Below are 18,588 nucleotides of genomic sequence, written 5' to 3'. Positions count from 1 at the left end.
TTATTTTTTTTTCCTTTTTTAAAATTTCTTTATTGATTAAGGTATTGCATATGTGACCTTATCCCCCCATTGTCCCTCCACCCCCCCCCCCCCCCGATGCCCTGTTGTCTGTATCCATTGGTTAGGCTTATATGCATGCATTCAAGTCCTTTGGTTGATCTCTCCCCCTTACCCCCACCCTCCCCTACCTTCCCTCTGAGGTTTGATGGTCTGATCGATGCTTCTCTGTCTCTGGATCAGTTTTTGTTCATCAGTTTATGTTGTTCATTATATTCCATAAATGAGTGAGATCATGTGATATTTACCTTTCTCTGACTGGCTTATTTCACTTAGCATAATGGTCTCCAGTTCCATCCATAAATAAGCTGATCTTGAATGCCTCAGTCTTACTCCACCTCTCTTGGTGAAACAGGAAATTTAGGGGGACATAGGCAGTCTTAGGGAAATTTTAAAATTGGTGTCCATGGAAAAACACAGGGCTACAGACTGGGAGAAGGTATATTCCCATAATACAAAGAAGCCAGGTACAGTTACATTTCCAAAAGACAAGGGAGCAGCAACAACTGCATTTACATAAGACAAGGAAACAGCAACAGGTATATTCCCATAAAACAAGAGAACTGGAAATAGCCAAAAAAGGTCTATATCTACACTAATAAAAGAGAAACATGCAAATTAACCATCACTCTGCTACACCCACCAGCCAATCAGGAGCGAGTATGCAAATTAACCCAACAAAGATGGTGATAGCCACAGAGCTAGAGCGAGCAGGAGGCTTGGGTTGCCCCCGGCGATGGAGGAAGCCAAACTTCCTGCCTACCCTGGCCAGCCCTGGGCTCCACTCAAGGCTACAAAGTTTCAATTATAGAAGATAAATAAATCCCAGATACCTGCTTCCAGACGGCCCTGGCCTCTGCTCAAGGAGGTGCTGAAAAAAAAAAGAAAGAAAAGAAAAAAAGGAGGGGCTGGGAGCTTGGGTCTCTGGGGGGCATGGCCAGCCTGAAAATGGCCATCAGCTCCTCAGCCAGGCTGGCCATACCCCCATGGGGGGTGCACTCTCAGGTCCCCTGTCAAGCCCCGCTGGGCAGGGGGCATGGCCTGAGGTCCCCCGGCCCAGCATTGAGGTGGGGGGAGACACAGCTTGAGGTCCCCCATCAAGCCCCCAGCCTGAGGTCCCCCGTCAAGTCCCACCAGGTGAGGGGCACAGCCTGAGGTCCCCCGGCCCAGTGCTGGGGTGGGGGGCATGGCCTGAGGTCCCCCATTAAGTTCTGCTGGGCAAGGGGTGTGGCCTGAGGTCCCCGAGCCCGGTGCTGGGGCGGGAGACACAGCCTGAGGTCTCCCAGCCCAGCGCTGGGGTGGGGGGTGCAGCCTGAAGTCCCTCACCCCGGGCAGGCACCATGCAGCCTCAGGTCCCTGTTGTTCAGTTGTGATGTTATGGCATCCTGGATAATTTGCATATTCCTCTATTATTAGATAGATTTTCATAATGTAATTAAGCTGCTTCTGTTACTGCATCACAAGAAAATGGCCAGAGAGTTATTTTTCACTGACTCTCAGAGTAGGGGTTGGATTGGCCTGGCCTAAACTCATAGGCTATGCATTCTTGAAATTTACTTTGGAGAGTGGGGCAGGCATGCAACAGACATCTCAAGGAGACTGACAGTGACCCTCAGCAGTCCCCACCCCCACAAAGGCACTGTCATCAGGACACATGTGCTGTACACGTCAAGATGTCATGGACTGAGATAACAAATGAGGGCTTCAAATATTAGCCACAAATCAGAAGTTATGCTCTGGATGCTCTTCTCAGAGTGGCAGGCACAGGTCTGTAATAGAGCCAATGGCTACAGGAAACTCCCTTCTGCAGGGAACGAGCCTGTCATTCCTGCCCTTTGGTAGCGCTTGCATTTCATTGGGAGCCAACTCAATGTCCAGTCTGCGTAGCATTGCCCCAAACAGCCTGGGCAGCTCTATAATCTTCCCCAGGTTTTACCTGGTGGTCCCCAGGGGGCCACTAAACTCAACTACATACCTTCCCACCCCACCCCCTGGGAACCTGGGCAGGATTCCCACCACCCAGTCTTTGGAGATGTCCCTTTCTCCTGCTCCAGTCTCCGGAGACACAGCTTCATCAGAGCCAGTGATGTCTGCCAGCCCCTGACAATGATGCTTCCACATGTGGTGGGAGGTCCGGCGAGAGAGTAATATGCAGAGAATCTTGGGGAAAGCTCTCTCCTCCACACTTCCACACTAGTCTGCTATCTAGACTTCTGCATATACTAGAAACTTCCAGAAACCCAAGCTCCTGGCTTTAGAGCCTATGCAGGTTTACCAGATGACCCATCTGCTGTCATCTAATCATGTCCACAGCATTTCCTGGGTGTCTATCCCAACTTCCTCCCAAAGTTACTGACCTTGACCTTCATTCTCTAGTTTTGCTGGACCTAAAGGACAAGAAGTGCTCTCTCTTCTTTCCTTCCTTCAGGACAGATAGTACCAGTCCCTCTAACAGTCCCATGCCCCTCTGCCTCTCTTTCGGCTGATAGAAATCTACAGCTCACGATGTTTTTCTTAATGTGCAAAAAAAGAAGTTTTGAGGCCTCCAGGAATTTTTAAAAACCTTTGGTGAAACAAATTAGATTAGGAAGCTGTATTTTTAAAAGGTTCCCTCTGTGACTGCAGCCAAATTTTGGTCCTGGGCTCCCACTGGGCTTGAGAAAGGAAGAGGAGGTGACCAGTGCTGTGGCCTTTCCTGAGGTGCAAGAGCCCTAGGAGGGAAGGCCACTGCGGGTCCAGAGTGACTGGGCTCCTCACCCTCCAGCTGCAGGCTTCTCCCTGGGAGAGTCTCCACAGGTAAAGTTCTCTGCCTGTGTTACTTTCTGTTCTGTTCTCTGTCTCTCCCATTCTCCAGCTCTCTTACACCCATCCCCATCACACCCTGTTTTCTCTCCTGGAACTTTGGACAAGCCATCCCTCTATCGCCGTGAGCCCTTCCTAAGTATAATAATGGAAGGCTGAGTCACATTTGTGTTTCCAAAAGCCCAGTCACTTGAGAGTCACCATCACAATGTTGCGTTTTTTGTATTGCTCTCTATTTTTTGATCTACACGTTCTGCATTTAGTAAATGTGTTTGAAACAACACTTTATGTCAGTATTATGAGTGGAAAACAAGCTTCCCTTTCTATGAATAAAAGGAAACAATAACAATGTCCTGAAAACAAAGCCATCTTAGACAATCCAGCCTGGATACTTTAGCCTCAGAAAGGGAGGCCTGTTCTCTTCCTTGCGGTGGCCAGTTTAAGGCCTAAAAGCACCTCCAGTACCATCACTGGTACAGATCCCAAACTTCAGCCAACAATGGAGTCAAAGGCCTCTGGGGTCCCTTTCAGAGCTACCAGGTTATTTATTGTTCTCTATTTCTTTGTCCCTCTCCTTCCCAGATCCTGGTTATGTCCACCTGCAATAATGATAACACATGAGTACAATCCTCTGGTCTAAAAGAGCATGCTCAAAAGATACTTTGTTTTCCAGAGCCAGCCCACAGGACAAGGGACCAGCCCTGTTTTGGGAGAGATAACGAGCTGTTTCCAGCCTCCCCCCACACCCTGACAGATACCACGGGGGTTCCTGACCGGAATTTCCCTCTGCCTCATGGAAAAAAAAAAACCTCACAGGAAGCAGAGCAGCTCCCCGGACCAATCAGGCTCCACCCTGAGCTGTGAAAGCAAAACTGCCCAGCATCAATAGCCCAGTCAAAAGCCCCTGAGCTCTGAGGACACTTGTAGGGACACAGAAGTCTGTGGGAAAGACAACACACCATGGGTCTGCACCTGATTTCACCAGGTCCCAAGTGGTTTTAGCTCTTACAGCATGTTGATAAAGCCTGCAGAGGAAGGGATGTTTCTAATGAGAACCCCACAGCCAAGAAGCTCTACCCAAACTCTTACTCAAGGTCAGCACCAAGGTCAGCTTTCCCCCCCCTCCCCTCCCCCATCCCTCCTTTCTTTCCCTTCCCACCTATGGTTGGCAGGAACAAGACCTCACCAAATTTATTGCATGGTTCCTTCTAGAACTCACAGAGCTAAGCCCTCCAAGACCACTAGTGAAGCTGGCCTGAGCACTGGGAGTGGGAAAGAGAACCTTGGTGGTCAAAGGCTGGTCCATCTCCACCTGGTGCTTCCAGGCAGTCTACCCCTCTGCAATGGCACAGCGTCCCCAGGGCTTCCTCATGGTGGGTGGTGGACCCTGTCCTGCTTTTTCTACCCTCAAGGGACATGAGCACACACATCTCATTCCTCCTCTCTCCCCTCCTTCCTCCTAGGGCTCAAGGAGGTGTAGTCAGCCTCAGCCACCAGCAGTGAACTTCCCTCAGCCTCGCCCTGCCCTACCTATCTCTCCTTTATCAGTTCAGGTCATCAGATCAGCCTCCTGCAGGGTCTGTTTCCCTGCCCCCACTGGTCCTGCAGAGCACTGCTGAGACAGGCTTCCTACATCACAAGTCTGACCATATTCCTCCTCTGATTAAACCCTTCAGCGAGTCTCCATCTCATTTTCTAATAATGCGTAGAGTTATATTACTTGTATAAAACAAGCTGTTCTGGGCATTACTCTTAGCATTTATCCATATCCCTCACTGAGGTTTCCCAACAGCATTGAAGGAGATATCATTTTCTCCCACTTAACAATGGGGAAACTGAGGCACAGAAAGTGTAACTGACTTGCCCAGCAGTGCAGATGTTCACCCCCCAAAGGCAGTGCATGTCCCCACTCCCATGCTTTTACTCTCATGGTGCCCTCTGCCAAGAGCATCCTCTAGCTTATTGATAGCCTCACTCACCTTCAATACAGAGCCCGGGACCACCACCTCAGCATCTCTGCCCTTGCTGTGCACAGTGGTGACACCAGAATCCATTGATGAGTCACCTGCCACCCACTGACTCTGTTCATGATCATTTATAAATATATCTCATCTCCCTTAGAGGGCAGAGGCTGGTGTGTCTCTTTCCATGTCCTAATAGATCCATAATAAGGTGGTGGTTCAAGAAAATACTTATGGAATGAATGAATGAGTGGTGGATGAATGAATGAATGAATGAATGCATCACCACAATTAGCACCTCCACCATGCTTTTGTGACCACCAGACTCTGGGTTGGGGAAAATACAGTTCCTTGACAGTATTGCCATCCCCTTCACCATGATTTTAACTTCAATTTGGGTTAAAGGCCTATCAGGCAGAAAGGTTCCCAGGTTGGTGAAGCTCCTGGCACCTAGTGTCTCTGGGTGGCAGAGTGAGTATTGGGGCTGGCAGGTCACCAAGCAAAGCACCATCTGTTCACAACGTGATTCAGACTTGACTTGTGCACCCAGCGGCTTCCCACCATAGAGATCTGTAAAGTCGAGTGCTTATTCTCTAGATCCTCCCTGAGCTCTGCCCACCTGCCCACCTGCCCAGGGCACCTAGTAGCTATGGTTTCCAGGGATAGGTCAGAGCAGTGCTTCTATTCTTGGCTTCTCAGCCTTGCCCAAAAGCACCTGAGAACTTAAAGAAAATAACAAAGGCCCTAGCCCATGTGGTTCAGTTGGTTGGGCTTTGTCCAATGTACCAAAAGATTAGTAGTTCAATTCCCAGTCAGAGCACATGCCCAGGTTGCAGGCTTAATTCCTGGTAGGAGACATACAGGAGGCAGTTGATCAATGTTTTCCTCTCACATCAATGTTTCTCTCTCTCTCCCTCTCCCTTTCTCTCTAAAAATCAATTAAAAGAAAGAAAAAGAAAAAAAAAAGAAGGGAGGGAAGGGGGGGAGAGAGAGAGAGAGAGAGAGAGAGAGAGAGAGAGAGAGAGAGAGAGAGAGAGAAAGGAAGGAAGGAAGGAAGGAAGGAAGGAAGGAAGGAAGGGAGGGAGGGAGGGAGGGAGGGAGGGAGGGAGGGAGGAACCAAGCCTGGGCTCCCCACCAACTAGGAGTCAGAAAACCAGACTAACATGGTCTTTTTCAATAGTACTCTGGGTATTCTAATTGTGAAGACAGGATGAGAATTGCTGGGGCAGGCACGGGCTGGAAAGGCAGAGGTGATATTGTAAATGGGTGCCAGTGCTCTGGGGGTGAGGACCATCTGCAGTGGGGAGAGATGAGAGTACCCTAAGATAAGAAACAGCTGCAGATAAGCAAGAATGAGCTTGCAGGATGAGATGTTTGGGCCCTGTCCCAGATTATAGTAGAGCCAGAGAGAAGCACAGGGAGGGGCCGGTGAGGTCATCTTCAGGCTGGGCGGCAGGAGGTGAAGGCAAACCTTGACTTCATAGGTGGGAGGCTGGGAAAGGCCACCTCTGCTCCCTCTACCGAGCACAGTTCCAGTGAATGAGGTGTAGGGTGGCCATCTATACTAATAAAAGGGTAATATGCTAATTAGACTGGGTGGGAGACCTTCTGGACATCCTTCCAGACAAAGCCATGGTGGTGGGGCCGAGGCAGAGGTGGTTTGGGGTGATCAGGCCGGCAGGGGAGGGCAGTTGGGGGTGAGCAGGCTGGCAGGCAGAGTGGTTAAGGGTGATCAGGCAGGCAGGCAGGTGAGTGGTTAGGAGCCAGCAGTCCTGGATTGCGAGTTCAGGCCTGTGGGATCAGGCCTAAACCGGCAGTTGGACATCCCCTGAGGGGTTCCAGATTGGAGAGGGTGCAGGCCTGGCTGAAGGACAGTGCATGTATGAATTTCATGCACTGGGTCATTAGTATTTAATAACCCCAAAACTCAGAACCTGGACTAGTTTGCAGAGAAGAGGGGACAGGATAATGTATCTAGGTTGTTCCCGAGAATGGAACATACAGTTTCTGTACCTATTGAGAACCTGCTCTTGATGACTTTTCTGGGATGAAAAGGAGCTGTTGATTTTTTATTGATTTCAGAGAGAGGAAGGGAGAGTGAGAGAGAGATAGAAATATCAATGATGAGAGAGAATCATTGATCAGCTGCCTCCTGCACACCCCACACTGGGGACCCAGCCCACATATCGGCATGTGCCCTTGACCAGAAGCGAACCTGGGACCCTTCAGTCCATAAGCTGATGCTCTATCCACTGAGCAAAACTGGCTAGGGCGAAATATGTTGATTTTGATCTTGATGTGAAATCTTGTAAACTGGTCCAAGTAATCTGACACCTAAATCTGTCTTTCCTATGAGTTACATGCCCTAGGATCTCTGTATTTCTAGACCAAAAGGAAATGGACTTGTGATGGTTAATTTTATGTGTCAACCTGACTGGGCTAAGGGATGCCCAGGAAACTGGTGAACATGATTTGTGGGGGCGTCTGTGCAGGTGTTTATGGATGAAACTAACATTTGAACTGGTGAACTGAGCAAAGCACATCACACCTCTCCCCAGCACGGTGAGCATCACTATTCCACTGAGCTCCAGGACAGAACAAAAGGGCCTTGTTCACAAGGAACTTTAATATAAGGTGCGCTTTGATGCAGATTATACAAAGAAGGGGGAGATCTAGTCATTCCCAGAGCATGTATTGAGGATCTACAATGTGCCCGACCCTGCTCTGGAAAGCTTCCTGGAGGAGGAGGCATTTGATAAGGACCTCAAATGAGGGAGAGGTTCATCAGGCCTGTCAGGAACAGGTATAAATCAAGATATAAAAGATACAGAGGAACTCAATGAAGCAAAGGTATTCTTTAATATATGAAATTTGAAACATCTGATTTGACCAGAAGTAGAGTAATTTCTCTAAAATCAATATTCTGGTTAACATCTGGAAGCATTTAGTGGAAATTTTTTTTTGTTTAAATCATTTGTGTTTTCACCCCAACCAGTTCTAATACATTTATTGTCCAGTTCTGCTCACCTGAATGTTAATTCTGTATGTGATTCAGATTTTAGATACAAAGCATTTACAAATACTCAACATGCACAAATGTCCATTTGATTGAGCCACGTAATAAATCTGTGAATTAAAGAAAGGACTAGCCCTGCCAGCGTGCTCAGGGCACATGCCTGGCTTACAGGTTTGTTCCCCGGTGGGGGCGTGCAGGAGGTAGCCAATCAATGATTCTCTCTCATCATTGATGTTTCTATCTATCTCTCCCTTTGTCTTCCTCTCTGAAATAAAAAAAAAAATTTTAGAAGAATCCATAGGCAGCAAAATATCAGACATATGTCGTAGCAATATCTTTACTGATACAGCTCCTAGGACAATGGAAACTAAGGAGAAAATAAACAAATGGGACTACATCAAAATAAAAAGCTTCTGCACAGAAAAAGAAACCATCAACAAAATAAGAGAGCCCATTGCATGGGAGAACATATTTGCCAATGTTATCTCCGATAAGGATTTAATCTCCAAAATTTACAGGGAACTCATACAATTTAACAAAAGGAAGATAAATAATACAATAAAAAAAATGGGCAAAGGACCTAAACAGACACTTTTTGAAAGTGGACATACACAAGGCCAAGAGACATATGAAAACATGCTCAAAGTCACTAATCATCCCAGAGATGCAAATCGAAATGACAATGAGGTACCATCTTACATCTGTCAGAATGGCTATCATCAACAAATCAGTGAAGGACAAGTGCTGGCGAGGATGCAGAGAAAAAGGAACACTCATGCATTGCTGGTGAAATGCAGACTGGTGCAGCCACTGTGGAAAACAGTATGGCGTTTCCTCAAAAAATTAAAAATGGAACTCCGATTTGACCCAGTAATCTCACTTCTAAGTATACTAGTATATCCTAAGAGAACAGAAACACCAATCTGAAAGGATATATGCACCCCTATGTTCACAGCACCACAATTTACAATAGCTAAGATTTGGAAACAGCCTAAGTGCCCATCAGCAAATGAGTGGATTAAAAAACTTTGGTACATCTGAAGGAGAAACCAAGATGGCAGCATAGGTAAACACCTGAACTGCTGCCTCGCACAACAATTTCAAAACTACAACTAAAAGACAAAACGGACATCATCCAGAACCACAGGAAGGCTGGCTGAGTGGAAATTCTACAACTAGAAGGAAAGAGAAAAGCACACTGAGACTTAGAGGAGCTGCAGGAGGCAGAGGTACTGAGACGCACGCGTGGAGAGGACTGGCAACTGAGTGCGCGGCTGGCTTTCTCAAGCGGGAGGGAGACAAAAGCTCCTGACTGTGCTGAACTCCAGTTCCAGGTGAGACTCTGGGGACCCAGACTCATTCATGGAGAAACTGGACTGTCTGGCAGCGGGCGAAACTCGAGGGCAGCTTTCTCTCAGAGGTGCTTACAGTGATTACCACGGGACACTGAGACACAGGGGCCTATTAGGGCAGGGCTGATGGGAAACCAATGCTGTCTGCTCTGCCCTGAGATTCCGCCCCATCCAAGCTGAGCACAGAGGCTTTTGCAAGTCTTGTCTCCTAAGGGTGTCTCCAGCACAGACGTTCTCCCAGTGTGGACACAGCTGATCCTCACAGCCAATGGCCTGGAGGTCAATTCCTCCCGGTGATACCAACAACAATCAAGGCTTAACTACAAGACTGTGCACACAGCCCACAACAGGGTGCACCAAGAGTGTCCACCTCAGGTAACTGGGGAGGCTGAGCCACTGGGCCCTATAGGACACCTAGCACACAAAGCCACTCTATCAACTCAGGGAAGCAGCCAAAATGCGGAGACGAAGAAACAGGTCACAAATGAAAGAAATGGAGGAAAGCAAACGACTGGATATAGAGTTCAAAACCACGGTGATTAGGTTTTTTAATAATTTTCTAGAAAAGGCCGATAAATTTAGCGAGACTCTTGAGGATATGAAAAAGGACCAACTAGAAATTAAACATATACTGACTGAAATAAAAAATATTATACAGAGATCTAACAGCAGACTAGAGGATCGCAAGAATCAAGTCAAAGATTTGAAATACGAAGAAGCAAAAAAGACCCAACTGGCAAAGCAAAAAGCAAAAGGAATCCAAAAATATGAAGATAGTGTAAGGAGCCTCTGGGACAACTTCAAGCATACCAACATCAGAATTATGGGGGTGCCAGAAGAAGAGAGAGAGCAAGATACTGAAAACCTATTTGAAGAAATAATGACCAAAAACTTCCCCCACCTGGTGAAAGAAATAGACTTACAAGTCCAGGAAGCACAAAGAACCCCAAACAAAAGGAATCCAAAGAGGACCACACCAAGACACATCATAATTAAAATGCCAAGAGCAAAAGACAAAGAGAGATTCTTAAAAGCAGCAAGAGAAAAACAGTTAGTTACCTACAAGGGAGCACCCATATGACTGTCAGCTGATTTCTCAACAGAAACTATGCAGGCCAGACATGAGTGTCAAGAAATATTCAAAGTGATGAATAGCAAGAACCTACAACCAAGATTACTCTACCCAGCAAAGCTATCATTCAGAATTGAAGAGCAGATAAAGAGCTTCACAGATAAGAAAATGCTAAAGGAGTTCATCACCACCAGACCAGTATTATATGAAATGCTGAAAGGTATTCTTTAAGAAGAGGAAGAAGAAGAAAAAGGTAAAGATAAAAATTATGAACAACAAATACATATCTATCAACAAGTGAATAAAAAAATCTGATGAACAGAATAAACTGGTGCATATAATAGAATCAGGGGCATAGAAAGGGAGTGGACTGACAATTCTTGGGGGGAAAGGGAGGTGGTGATGCAGGAAGAGACTGGACAAAAATCATACACCTATGGATGAGGAGAGTGGGGGGGTGGTAAGGGCAGAAGGTGGGGTGGGAACCGGGTGGAGGGGAGTTATGGGGAAAAAAGAGGAACAATTGTAATAATCTGAACAATAAAGATTTATTAAATTTAAAAAAATAAAGGCAAAAAAAAAAGAAATATTCAAAGTGATGAATAGCAAGAACCTACAACCAAGATTACTCTACCCAGCAAAGCTATCATTTAGAATTGAAGGTCAGATAAAGAGCTTCACAGATAAGAACAAGCTAAAGGAGTTCATCACTGCCAAACCAGTATTATATGAAATACTAAAGTGTATTCTTTAAAAAGAAGAAGAAGAAGAAAAAGGTAAAGATAAAAATTATGAACAACTAAGTGACAACAAATACATATCTATCAACAAGTGAATCTAAAAATCAAGTGAATAAAAAATCTGACGAACAGAAAAAACTGGTGAATATAATAGGATCAGGGGCATAGAAAGGGAGTGGACTGACAATTCTTGGGGAGAAAGGGGTTTGGGGGATGCGGGAAGAGACTGTACAAAATCGTACACCTATGGATGAGGACAGTGTGGGGGGTAAGAGGAGGGGGTGGGGTTGGAGCCGGATGGAGGGGAGCTATGGGGGAAAAAGGAGGAACAACTGTAATAATCTGAACAATAAAGATTTATTTAAAAAATAATAAAAGGGAAATAATAAACCACTTAAAAAAAAACTTTGGGAGAGATCCAAGATGGCGGCATAGGTAAACACCTAAACTGCTGCCTCGCACAACAATTTCAAAACTACAACTAAAAGACAAAACGTCTATCACCCAGAATCACGGGAAAGCTGGCTGAGTGGAAGTTCTACAACTAGAAGGAAAGAGCAAACAGCATTGAGGGATGCACAAGCACTGAAAAGCTGAGGTACGGAGACGCACGAATCGGGCTGGCGACAGGTGACTGGGAGCGCTGCTGTTTTCAACCCGAAGGGAGATAAGCTCCCGATTACTCCGAACTTGTTTCTGGGGAGACACGGGGGACCCAAACTCCTATGGGGAGAAGCTGGACTGTCTGCCGTGGGGTCGGAAAGTGAGGGAGGCTTGCTTGCAGGGCTGCGCGCAGGAACAATTGTTTATTGTGCTGGGGCGCAGGAAGCGGGGACACGGTGGGAGACGCAGAGCCACAGAGCCGGCTTACTGGCAGCCATCGCTGTTTGCCACGCCCTAGCCTAGTCACACCCTGAGACCCCGCCCTGCACAATTTACGAAACCACCCAAGCTCCAAGCAGCGGCTTTAGCATATGAATGGCCTGCCCTATCACAGCTTAACCTAGCAAACTTGCAGCCCCAGTCAGACAGCTCCAAAACCTCCAAACCCCAAGCAAAGAGGAGAAAACTGTAGTTCTTGCTGTAGCTCCTGCTGAGTGGCCTCAGACAGTAGCTGACCTGCACCCCATTGGAGATCCAGAAGCCAATGTACCTAGTGGTCAGTGTGAGACACCAGATTTCAACTCCTCACATCCATAAGTGATATATTCAAGAGGCAGACTCAGTGAGCACCAAAGCCCCACTGAAACAAGTCCTGCACCATAAGCGTGTCTCCAGCGCAGCAGTTCTTCCATTATAGACACAGCGGGTCCTCACAGCCAGTTGGCCTGGAGGTCAATTCCTCCCAGTGTACCAACAGCAATCAAGGCTTAACTACACCAAGACTTTGCACTCAGCCCACAAAGGGGTGTACCAAGAGCGTCCACCTCAGGTGATTGGGGAGGCTGAGCTACTGGCCCCTATAGGTCACCTACCACACAAAGCCACTCCATCAACACAAGGAAGCAGCAAAATGCGGAGACAAAGAAACATGTCACGAATGAGAGAAATGGAGGAAAGCAAACTAATGGACGACATAGAGTTCAGAACCACATTTATAAGGTTACTCAAGAATCTTCTAAAAACCGCCGAGAAACTTGATGAGACCTCCGAGGAGCTTAGTGAGACCTTCAAGGACCTTAATGAGAATGCCAAAAAAATGGAAAAGGACCAGTCAGAAATTAAGCATACACTGTCTGAAATAAAGAATATACAGAAACTCAACTGTAGATCAACGTACCCCAAGGATCAAACAAAGATCTGAAATATGAGGAAACAAAAAACACCCAACCAGAAAAACAAAAAGAAAAAATCCAAAAATATGAAGATAGTGTAAGGAGCCTCTGGGACAACTTTAAGCGTACCAACATCCGAATTTTTGGGGTGCCAGAAGAAGAGAGAGAGCAAAATATTGAAAACCTATTAGAAGAAATAATGACAGAAAACTTTCCCTACCTGGTGAAAGAAATAGACTTACAAGTTCAGGAAGCACACAGAACCCCATACAAGAGGAATCCAAAGAGGACCACACCAAGACACATCATAATTAAAATGCCAAGGGCAAAAGACAAAGAGAGAATCTTGAAAGCAGCAAGAGAAAAACGGTTAGTTACCTACAAGGGAGCACCCATACGACTGTCAGCTGATTTCTCGGCAGAAACTATGCAGGCCAGAAGGGAGTGGCAAGAAATATTCAAAGTGATGAACAGCAAGAACCTACAACCAAGATTACTCTACCCAGCAAAGCTATCATTCAGAATTGAAGGTCAGATAAAGAGCTTCACAGACAAGAAAAAGCTAAAGGAGTTCATCACCACCAAACCAGGATTACATGAAATGCTGAAGGGTGTTCTTTAAGAAGAGGAAGAAGAAGAAAAAGGTAAAGATAAAAATTATGAACAACAAAATGACATCAAATACATACCTACCAACAAGTGAATCTAAAAATCAAGTGAATAAAAAAATCTGAAGAACAGAATGGACTGGTAAATATAATAGAATCGGGGACATAGAAAGGGAGTGGACTGACAATTCTCAGGGGGGAGGGGGTGTGAGGGGTACGGGAAGAGACTGGACAAAAAGCTTACACCTATGGATGAAGACAGTGGCGGGGGGTAAGGGCATGGGGTGGGGTGGGGAATCAGGTGGAGGGGAGCTAGAGGGAAAAAAAGAGGAATACCTGTAATAATCTGAACAATAAAGATTTATTTAAAAAAATAAAAAAAATAAAAAAACTTTGGTACATCTACACAATGGAATACTACACTGCTGTGAAAAAGAAAGAACTCTTACCATCACAATAGCATGTCTGGACCTGGAGAGCATTATGCTAAGAAAAATAAGCCAGTCAGAGAAAGATAAATATCACATGATCTCACCCATTTCTGGAATATAAAGAACAACATAAACTGATGAACAAAAGTAGATCCAGAGACATGGAAGCAACGAACAAACCATCCAACCTCAGAGAGAAGGCAGGGGAGATTTGGAGGGGGTAGGGGTAAGAGTAGGGGTAAGAGATCAACCAAAGGACTGTCATGTATGCATATAAGCATAATCAGTGGACACAGACAGTAGGGGGGTGAGGGATGTGCTGGGAGTGGAAGTGTCCAGGGAGAGGTCAATGGGGAAAAAGGAGAAATATGTAATACTTTAAACAATAAAGAATTAATAAAATAAAAAAGGACTAAAGCAACAGTCTATATTGACAACCTGTTAGAAGAGAGAAGCCTGCCCTATCTCTAATTCATAAAATCCTTGACATCCGAGACATGTACAACTAGTCAATCGAAATGAATCGGTTCTCCTTCCCCCAAAGCAAAAACACATGTATGAGGGGGGAAAAAATCAAACAGGGAACTTTCATCTTTGTCAGGTTTCAGTGAACTGACTGCAACTAAAATAATTATCAAACCACAAGTAAAACTAAATGAAACTATAATGTTAAACTGGACAAAGACACTTTAGAGAAATCTTCAAAAGCTGTTAACCCATCTTACCTGACATGAATCTCTGTAATTCTTATCGGGTATTTAAAAAAAATTTTTTTTAATAAATTGGGAAATACCAGCAAATGGACCATTTGCAGAACTAGTCTTGGCAAATTGATTTTCAGAGAAGTGTCTTTCAGAGAATTACGTTTCCCTGCAGTGCCCGAAAGCCGAGTTGGCTGTTCAGAGGCTTCTTGCACAGTTTGTAGTCCTCTTCCTGTCCTAGACGGGGGTAGGACTGCTGTGTGGACCACGTGAGGGAGTGGAACCCAGCTCAACCCTCACAGTCTTCAAGGAAGTTTGGAGTCAATGCTGAAACCTGTTCTGTATATCTCCTACAGAATCAGGTGTGACAGGAGTCACTGAAACTCAGGATATTCTGCCCTGTGGGTCCCCAGCAACCCCCTCCACCCAACACCTCCCCCCAGGGCCAGTTCCTCCAGGGGCAGGGCCACTAGGTGATGGAGGGGCACTGTAGGGAACAGCCCTCAGAGCCCTCATTCCATTCCAGGTCCTTAACTGATTCAGGACCTCAAGTGAGTCACTTCCTCTCCCAAACCCTCAGATGCTCTTCCTGTTCTCCTGGGCAATAGATAAAGAGAAGTGTCTGCTGCTTTCTTCTTGCCTTGAGGCCCCCTCAAGCCCTTTTCAGGAAGAGCTCATCAGTGAGAAGCGTCAAACATCCAGTCTCTACGGTAATAGCAACCAAGTCTCCTACATCCTGGACTGCTGGCAGCTTCATTTCTCTCCTTCCCTCTGTGAGTTCTCAACTCCCATGTACTGTAAGCATTATGTTCAGTGTAACGTATTTTAGACATACAACAATATGGAGACTAAAACAGCTAGCTTCCATGTTTGGTCAGGCAGCCTAAGAAACAAAACCTGAAGGCATCAGTTGAGGGCCCCTGTCCTCCCTCTCCCAGGAAACATCAGTCCTGAACTTGGAGTTCACTGTTCTCATGTATGAGCTACATATTTCTTCAGTCAGAAAACAAGCTTTTTTTTTTTTTCTTTTTTTTTCAGAAAAGAAAATCCATTTTACACTCCACAGACTTGAGCAGTTACTTGTTCTGATATTTGGACCTCATGGGCCAGTAAAACTTCTAAATTTATTTTGGGCACTTGTAGGACTCTCAGAATAAGAGCACGAAAAAGAACCCCACAAAACTACCATTTGCTATTACAGTAGCTTTATGAAGGAAAGGACATTTTACATGGAAAATATAGAAAGAGCATAGCCTCGGATTTTAAAAACTGAATACATTTAGGTTAGTCAAAGTGTCTTTTTTTTTCTCTCATTTTCACGTGGAGCCTGAAAAAACTTCATCTTAGACGTGCTTGGCATTTAGGAATCACTAATTCAGAAACTCACTGTGACCTATGTCCCTCAGAGGTTAGGGACTTTCTGGGGGGAACCACCCACCCCTCCTCCGATCACCACAGCAGGCCTGGGTCTGCCTCTACACCATTTCCTTATCTCCCAGTCTTTGTCTACAAGTCTTTATCTCCAGATAAGATCCCACACCTTCCTCCCTCCCTCAGAGCCCTTAGGGACCTCTGAATTTCTTCCCTTCTTCCTTCACAGTTCCCCAGCCCACAGTCCTCAAGCCCAGGACTTCCCTCACTGTGTCCAACCACAGGCGGAACTCTGGGAGGCACATGGCCAAATCTGAGGACAGGGAGACCGGAGTGACCCACTGGAAATGTCAAATGGGGGAGAATAAAAATGTTGGTGATGTGGCAGCCCTACCTTGATAACTGACTCCGCTCCCACCCCCACCACAGGTGTTCAAATGACGGGGTGGGTGGTGCAGGGCCTGGCGCCAATGTTTTGCAATAACCCCCAAAGAAAGCTGGCTCTGCCTCTCCCCACCCTGAGCTGGAACTACCGACACTTGGACAAGATAAAGTCAGTACCACAGACAGTTTGGACTAAAATTTTATTCAAAAACTAAAGAAAAACTCATTTCATGACGTGGGAACCAGAAACCCATCATTAAATGGCACCCCAGCTGGTTGCAGACAATGCTGACTGCTCCCTTTAACCCCCTGGACCTCAGTTTCCTCATGTGCAAGATGAGCTCAGATTAGACTGGCACTAAGAACCAGGACAAGGGAACCTCAGAAATTCAAAGCTGTGACAAGCAGCCTCAAATGGGTCTAATTTTGAAAAACTACACAATAATACTATAAACCCAAGTTCCAGTGGTGGCTCTCTTGACATCAGGGTGGGCCATGTAGCTGTCATCAGACCCTCATCTCCCATCTCTATCTTTCTGACTCTTCCCAGCTCCTCTGTGGACTGCACCACAGCCTGGAGGCAACCTCAGAGAACCCAACTCAAGAGGGGCCGTGAAGGAGCAAGAGTGAGGTGCTGGGTCCTGGGCGGCAGGGGGAGGGGGGTGGGTGGGGAGGCAGGGGAAGTAAACTTCTCACAGATGGTTGGCTCTCAGCTTGGAAAAACCCTAGGCCCTGGCCCCTGGGATCTAGGGCAAGCAGCCCCATCTCAAGTTGCACAATTCCTTTGCCCATCACAGCACCTCTGTCCCCACTTCCGCACTCTCCTGCCTTCATTCCAGTGAGGCCACCTCCATCTTTGTGGTTTTCAAATCTACACAACCCTGCATCTCAAATACAGGACACACACACTTTTTTAAAAATAATTTGAATCTAAACAACAGTTGGCTGTATTCAAAACATGGTCAACTTTATTGTTTGTGCTGGAAGCAGTGTCCCAGTTCTGGGGTCCATGCTCTGACCTTAACCCAGAAGCTCAGGCAAAGAACCATGCCTCTTCCAACCCTCACCACACCCAGACCAGGAAGAGAGGAACAGGCAGACATCTGGCCTGTTCAGGTTGGTTCTCCGACTGGGAACCACTGAAAGGGGTAGAGGCTCAAAAGAATCCCACATGCCACCCTTTGGGATCCTTCAAACATTCAAGCACCAGTGCACTGCCCTCGGAGCTCACATTCCTTTTATTTGGATCACCACTTGGCTTTGGGGTTCCTCACAACAGCCCTGTGAGGTAGGGAGCACCCCTATTCACAGGAGAAGCCCTAAGCCCCCTAGGCACAGAGGGTATCCCAACAGCGCAGAACCCAGGCCCAAAGAGGCAATGTGTCCCATCACCCAGACTCCCTCTGTGTCCCCAGGGCACAAGCAGGGGCCGCAGAACCAGAGTCAAGCAGAGGAGACACTGGCTGGGGCCTCACTTCTGGCTGAGCATTCGTGAGAACTCCTCATAGTTCACCCGGCCATCCTTGTCCACATCCGCCTCCCGGATCATGGCCTCCAGCTCCTCCTGGGAGAGCTTCTGCCCCACCTGGGCCATGGCCTGCTTGAGCTCGTCCATGGTGATGTGGCCATCGCCGTCCAGGTCAAAGGCTCGGAAGACCATCTTCATGTCCTGCTCGCCGCCCCAGGACTTCATCCTCTTCACCATCTCATTCAGGAACTCCTGGAAGCTGATGGCACCATCACCATCAGTGTCCACCCGGGCGATGAGCTCCTTCAGCTCCTCCTCTGACGGGTTCTGGCCCAGGGCCTTCATGACGGCGCCCAGCTCCTCCACACTGATTTTGCCATCCCCGTCCTTGTCGAACCTGGTAAAGGCTGTCTTGAACTCAGCCACCTGCTCTTTAGACAGTTCCTCCGCCATGTCGCTTGCTGCCAACAGGTTCAATGGGCTCCCGTCAGAACTGGGGACCAGTGGCTGGGATGAGCTGTGTCTGTGTGAGGGCAGAGCTCAGGCGGCAGCCTTGCCATGGGGTGGGAACCCCTCCTTTTCTGTTGTCGGAGCAAAGGGAGGAGGCAGGCTCCCCACCCACCCCACGTCCTCGGGCAAAATCCTCCTCCCAGGAGGGACAGACCAGCTGCAGACAAGAAATGCAGGAATTGGAGTGGCAGGGCCCGCCCTGAAGAGGCTGGGGGAGCTACCTGCGGCCATGGGCCTGCCAGCTTCTCCTGACCCAGAAGCTTTTGTCAGGCGACTCTCACAGAGACCCCCACCAAGCTGAGGGGTCAGGACAGCCTCCCCAGTCTATAGAGCCTGAGGC

At 47.0% G+C, this 18,588-nt stretch overlaps 1 protein-coding gene across 1 annotated transcript; it reads right to left on the bottom strand.

Annotated features, from left to right (window-relative positions):
* Window positions 1-17,741: 17,741 nt before the first annotated feature.
* Window positions 17,742-18,298, bottom strand: CALML5 (calmodulin like 5; the record flags this gene model as incomplete). Its single annotated transcript, XM_080668108.1, is given in 2 exon segments — window positions 17,742-18,259; window positions 18,262-18,298. Coding segments are annotated over 2 exon segments (555 nt in total).
* Window positions 18,299-18,588: the final 290 nt, after the last annotated feature.

The sequence above is a fragment of the Plecotus auritus genome (assembly GCF_963455305.1).
Source record: "Plecotus auritus genome assembly, chromosome: 1".
NCBI classification, from domain to species: domain Eukaryota; kingdom Metazoa; phylum Chordata; class Mammalia; order Chiroptera; family Vespertilionidae; genus Plecotus; species Plecotus auritus.
The sequence above is the reverse complement of the archived record's forward strand: the minus strand, read 5'-3'. Positions and strand labels throughout refer to the sequence as shown.